Below are 6,614 nucleotides of genomic sequence, written 5' to 3'. Positions count from 1 at the left end.
AACAAACTGTAACACACTGTAACACACTGGACAAACTGTAAAACACTGTAACACACTGTAAAACAAACTGTAACACACTGTAACACACTGGACAAGCTGTAGCACACTGGACAAACTGTAAAACACTGTAATACACTAACACACTGTAACACACTGGACAAACTGTAAAACACTGTAACACACTGTAAAACAAACTGTAACACACTGTAACACACTGGACAAACTGTAAAACACTGTAATACTCTAACACACTGTAACACACTGGACAAACTGTAAAACACTGTAACACACTGTAAAACAAACTGTAACACACTGGACAAGCTGTAGCACACTGGACAAACTGTAACACACTAACACACTGTAACACACTGGACAAACTGTAACACACTGTAATACACTGGAAAAACTGTAACACACTGTATCACACTGGACAAGCTGTAGCACACTGGACAAACTGTAAAACACTGTAATACACTAACACACTGTAACACACTGGACAAACTGTAAAACACTGTAACACACTGTAAAACAAACTGTAACACACTGTAACACACTGGACAAGCTGTAGCACACTGGACAAACTGTAACACACTGTAACACACTGTAAAACAAACTGTAACACACTGTAACACACTGGACAAACTGTAAAACACTGTAACACACTGTAAAACAAACTGTAACACACTGTAACACACTGGACAAGCTGTAGCACACTGGACAAACTGTAAAACACTGTAATACACTAACACACTGTAACACACTGGACAAACTGTAAAACACTGTAACACACTGTAAAACAAACTGTAACACACTGTAACACACTGGACAAGCTGTAGCACACTGGACAAACTGTAACACACTAACACACTGTAACACACTGGACAAACTGTAAAACACTGTAATACACTGGAAAAACTGTAACACACTGTATCACACTGGACAAACTGTAAAACACAGCATAACAAACTGTACAACACTGTAAAACACACTGTAAAAAACACTGGACAAGCTGTAGCACACTGGACAAGCTGTAGCACACTGGACAAACTGTAACACACTAACACACTGTAAAACACACTGGAGAAGCTGTAAAACACACTGTAAAACACTGGACAAACTGTAACACACTGTAAAACACTGTAAAACACTGGACAAACTGTAACACACTGTAACACACTGGACACACTGGACACACACAAACACAGTTACAGTCACCACTGAAACCTGGTAAAGGACCCATAGAACTACCTCAGTGACCACTAGAACCTCCTATAGGAACACAAACAGGACCCAGTGACTCTATGACTGCAAAACCTGCTAAAGGAGCACCAGAACCACCTCAACGACCACTAGAACCTGCTAAAAGTAAGCTAGAACAACCTACAGAACCCCTGGCACCTGTTCAAAGACCACAAGAACCTCCTCAATAACCTCTAGAACCTCCTATAGGACCTTCAGAACCTCCTTAATATCCTAAACACCTGCTAAAAGCACATTTAAACCACCTCGTTTTCCCTTTAGTCTGTGAATGTGTTTTATTGTCTAACAGCAGAGCAGTTAGTGTGAAGGTATCTGAACAGAGGGCAGACGTTCAATCAGGCAGATAAGCGCAGTTGTGAGCCTCAGTTTGTGTTGTTGTTGTTGTGAGAGTATTGCTGACAGCAGCTTCATTTTCTTTAATTCTCCTAAACGGATCAGAAAGCAGCGCTCGGTGTCCTGATGAACGCTGACAGGAAACAGGACGTGATGCTAATGAGGAGCAGCAGAGAGGACGAGCCCGAGTGAAAATAACACGCGTGATGTGACAGCGGCGCGTCTGTTTGATCAGCCGGTCTCCGGGGAGACGCCAACACGCTGCTCGGCCCGCTGGGAATCGTAGTACGACACAGCGGCGACCAGAGCGCTAATTATTATCATCACAGCAGCACATCAGAGACTGAGAGAGAGACAGACAATGAGAGGGACAGACAGCTGATCAGATAATTTACCGGCTGTTTAAACAGACGCTAAAACTCTTCACAGGTTTACTGAGAGACTGGATTTCACATCTCTGGAAAGTTCTCACACAGAAATCATTTTATCCTCCGCCTGCACCATCAGCAGCTTCGTAGCAGAAACACACCATTACGCCTCTGTTTAAATGTAAACCATCAAAAATCATGTTCGACTGTTGTTAATTCTTTGTTTGAGGGGTGGGGAGGACGCCTGCAAACCAAAACCCCTTAAGGGAGTTTAATTTTAACATGTAAACGAAGCATACTGGGTCCTCTTTTAACTATTCCTTACTGTTATCGTGTCTGGTTTCAGCCTCGAAGACGTGACGGCAACACTGCGTTTACTTTAGTGATGATCTAGCTGGGATGGGGATCACGTCGTACACTAACATGTTCTGTTTGATATTAAAGACAGTGGCTATAACTTATTTATGAAATCATCTATTACTGTTGCTTTTTTCCTTTTTACTGTTTCTTGTCTTGTATTAATAACATGTTTTAGTGTTGTTGTTATTTTTTATAGTTTTTGCCATTGTTATCTTTCGTTTCTTTTGGAAAGCCCTTTGCTTTTCTTATGAATTACCATACCATGTGACCTGACTCAGGGGTCTGTTCACAACGCTGCTACGACATAATTTTCTAGGACAACACAAGAATTTCCAGGACATTATACTTCTCTTATTTTCCATGTTTTCCAGGACGCATGGCAACCCTGTTAAATTACTCTTCAGCGTTTCCCCTAGGATGGAGTTGTAGCGCAGGTGGAGAATTTGTTTTTGTGTGCTTGCAAAGTTTATATCTGGACATAACAGAGAATTTATATCCGTGGAATTCATTTATATTTATACTTTATTCATACATATTTCTTTACCTACCAAATTCTATTACTATTTCTATTCTTTATGATGTGTGCAACTGTGACACAAGAATTTCCTCTGGGGTATCATAAAAGTATTTCTGATTCAGACGGCACAGCATCGAGCCGTTTCGGATCTGACCTCCTATAACAGCAGGAAAACATGTTAATATGACCTCAGATAAATTCTAGACTGTTCATGTTTGCTTTTTGTGTCATTACAAATGTTGATAAAAAACAGGACACATGAGAACCACCTCCCTTCTGAAGAATCACCAGGCGTTATTGTGCCTTATATTGTTACTACGCCTTACGTAATATCATATTGGAACAGTATAAGAGAGAGTGTGCCCTGGGATAAAGTGTGGTCATTACCCTTTAAATATCTGCTTACTAAAAATTAAATTGATTCACCTTTTCTACCCAGTAAAATCTTTAAAAAGATATAGACTGAATATTGAAACTGTTCCTTCTGTAAAGCTGCAGAGGAAAATAATTCCCGTTTATTTTGGAACTGTCACCCTGTCTTTAAGAACTAGGTGCATTTATGGACCCCATAAAATAATCATAAACCTGCAAAGCTCAAAGGACTGATGCTGGAACCGAGAACTCAAGTTGCTGCTTTACCCTGGATGTTAAATTATTTCTGTACTCCTGGAGAATGAAATGTTGTGCGTATGTGCTGACATGTTCAGTAAAAAATAAAACAAAAGCTGGTGGTAGCTGAGAGGCGGGTGAAGGTGAGAGCCGAACACAGCTTTACCCTGTTGAAGCAGTCGATCTCGTTCAGCCTCTGTTGAATCAGGCGGACCAGCAGCTCAGCAGGAACCTCCTGAACAAACACACAAAGGTTCAGGTCAGCTGGCAGAAACAGCTGTGAAACAAGGTTCACCGTGTCCAGACGAGTCGGTTCAGTAAACGAGTAAAACTACATGTACCTCCTTCCTCGGACTGTTCTGATATTTATAGTACTTTGAACGGCGGCGCTCACAGCTGCACCATCTACTCTGTGTTGTCAGGACCGACTGCAGCCCAGCACTCAGGGCTTCGGTTTGAAAGAAATGTTAGAGAAGAAGAAGTGTCTCTTTGAACGCTGCTGTCACGCTCTCATTATTACCGTGTCGACTCAGCGGTTTGCATGACGGTAATCACAGTGAGCGCCGGCTGGGGGTCGGAGGTCGCAGAAACTGAACAATGCGTGTGTGTGTGTGTGTGTGTGTGTGTGTGTGTGTGTACCTGCTCTGCCAGTGTGTACTGGCGGGCCTGGATGCTCAGCTCTGATTGGTCCTGCAGTAAACCTTCTGCAGTCACGTGAACAGCTCTCAGCTCGGCACTCAGCTTCCTGGCCTGAAAGAAGACAACCACAGAAGAAGAAGAGACTCTTCATCGCCGCTCTGACGTTGGTTTGGATTCTTCCTCGTTGGTGTTCACACCGAGAGGTTTAATCGCGACTGAGGAAACTCACCACTGAGTGTTTCCCAACAGCTGGAGGGCCGAGCAGCAGGACCCTGGGAACTGACCGAGAGGAGAGAGGGTCAGAATCTGAGGGCTCCACTCAGAGGTCACTAGATGTCGGGTCTCTTTGTGTCGTTGCTTACAAAGCAGGCGGTCAACACGTTGCTAACGAAAAGATTGAAAATGCACTCACAATGTTTCCCAACACATCATCACCCCCAACTCGTCCCATACGAGAAGGGCAGAGTTAGCAAGAATAAATACGCAGCGTCTGGTTAGACTTTGAAAATAAACGTACGTTAACGTCGTGAAAGGTCACAATTTGGTTCGATTTAGGTTAAAAAAAAAACTACGTTACATAGTCTGGTTCCCTCAATGAACTCCAGACCTGAACCCTACTGAGCCTCAAACGGAAGGACGTCCAGCAGCTGCGTGATGTCAACCTGTGAAGCTCTGCTGAACTCCGGAGTTCACCAGAGGGCCCAAGAGGGTCAAGGCAGCGCTGCAAAATAATGGTGGACACTTTGCGCCCAGTTTGGACATTTTCACTCAGGGGCGTCCTCACTGTTTAGCATTAACGGCTGTGTGATGTTATTTTGAGGGGGCAGCAGTGTCATTTCTTCAGTGTCGTCACATGAAGAGATAGAATCAGATATTTACAAAGATGTGAGGGGTTCACTCACTCTGTGAGATACTGTTAATATCCTGTATATATTTTTTCATTAGTATTATAATGTTATTTGGACATTTTTGATCTCTTTAATTCATCTATATATTCTAAAGCACCAAAACATCTTACCAACATATTTACCTGGCAGCAAACCTCACTCTGATTCTCAAACTTACGTAGGTTAAACAACGTGACTTAACAACATTTAAAGTCTAACAGACAGATTCTGAGAACGTCTTCAGTGAACCGATGCCCTGATGTTTCGGGGGCCAGAGAACCAGGATCACACTGGATAATGTCGGACACAGCAGGCTGTAATCATTTACGTGAACGTGTCTGGAACACCAAAGAGAAGGAGGGTCTCTGAAAGGTCTTTACTGATTTGACGGCTGTGGAGTCACAGCTCCCTCTGGTGGCTGCAGACGCGTTTGCCTCATCGGTGTGTGACAGTTTAACATGAGACCCGACAGCAGCAAAGAATCAGCGCGCGGCGTCCAGCAGCTGTGAGGAGATCAAGCCGACACGCTTCCTTCGTTTCGTTTGAACCTCCAGGAAGGAACTTGCAAAGGTTAGAGAACTGTAAATAAATCAAACGATTCAATCCAGGGGCCTCGGGCCCCTCAGTTAAGAACCTCGCTCTAACAGTAGTCGTGGTAACTTACTGTCCACGCTGCTCCTCTGCAGCAGACGGATCAGGTAACCGATCGGATCTTCAGGCTGATCGATCACCAGACCGGACAACAAGCTCTGAAACACACACACACACACACACACACACACACACACACACACACACACACACACACACAGCCTCAGCGTGTCCACCTGTCTGCAGCTTCAAACTGTAAAGACGGTCCTGCGGTACCTGCACCAGGCGGAAGACGTTGTGTTTGTCAGCGTAGACGGACACCTGAGGAGGAATCCTCAGCGGCTTCACCGTCTCATCCATCAGGACGAGGAGGAGGACGAGGAGGAGGAGGAGGAGGAGGAAGGCCGGGGCTCTGACAGCAGAGATGCTGGTCAATCTTGTTCCTGAGGACCGTGAACGCATCACATTTAGAAACTCCAGCACAGCAACAGACGACAACACATAAAGATCCTGGTCCTGGTCCGAGCACAGCATGTGGTCTGTGAGGGAAGACCACATGAATCCTGTCCAAAGACTCTGAGGTCCAGCAGAGCGGTGGGACGTTCTCACTCAGATCCACGTCAGTAACTCTGACCATGATGATGCTCGTTTATCTATCTAATGTGGTTTACATGTAGAAAAACATCTGCTTTTCTTTCATTTTCACAATCTGAACCCTGGACTTTAAATCTAGTCCAGGTTTGAAAGGTAGCGGCTTTTGATCTGGATTCTGGAGCAGGAGGGAAACAAGCTGCCAGCAGAAAACAAAGTCATGAATTTGCAACGTCTGAACATTTGTTGTCAGTTTAAAAGCTTCTTTATCTCACCGTCACCTTCTGCTGCTCCGTGAACCGGTAACCGCTGGAGAACAACGCGGGAGGAACTCACCTGTCACCTGTCACCTGTCACCTGCTGCTCAGCTGCTCAGCGGGTTGCTAAGAAGCGTGTTTCTTGTTGTTAGGGAAGGACGTCACCAACGCGCGTGCGCAGTGAGATCGGGATACCCGGCGT

General features: G+C 44.6%; 1 protein-coding gene across 4 annotated transcripts in view; it reads right to left on the bottom strand.

Moving 5' to 3' along the window:
- Positions 1–6,614, bottom strand: part of ak8 (adenylate kinase 8) — a 17,639-nt gene extending 11,025 nt beyond the window's left edge. For 3 of the 4 annotated variants that reach the window (XR_006822454.1, XM_046034819.1, XM_046034821.1), the window contains exons 1-6: positions 6,431–6,567; positions 5,841–6,007; positions 5,638–5,722; positions 4,316–4,365; positions 4,087–4,197; positions 3,614–3,682 (exon numbers count right to left, since the gene is read on the bottom strand). Coding sequence is in view for 3 of the 4 variants with exons in the window: in XM_046034819.1 (XP_045890775.1) it covers positions 3,614–3,682; positions 4,087–4,197; positions 4,316–4,365; positions 5,638–5,722; positions 5,841–5,924 (399 nt within the window). In the remaining variant the exon portion in view is untranslated. Of the gene's footprint in view, positions 1–3,613; positions 3,683–4,086; positions 4,198–4,315; positions 4,366–5,637; positions 5,723–5,840; positions 6,008–6,430 lie in introns of all 4 variants that reach the window. The other variant, XM_046034820.1, reaches the window with a different exon arrangement.

This window comes from Micropterus dolomieu, linkage group LG21 (genome assembly GCF_021292245.1).
Source record: "Micropterus dolomieu isolate WLL.071019.BEF.003 ecotype Adirondacks linkage group LG21, ASM2129224v1, whole genome shotgun sequence".
Lineage (NCBI taxonomy): Eukaryota > Metazoa > Chordata > Actinopteri > Centrarchiformes > Centrarchidae > Micropterus > Micropterus dolomieu.
This window is presented reverse-complemented; position numbering and strand designations above follow the sequence as displayed.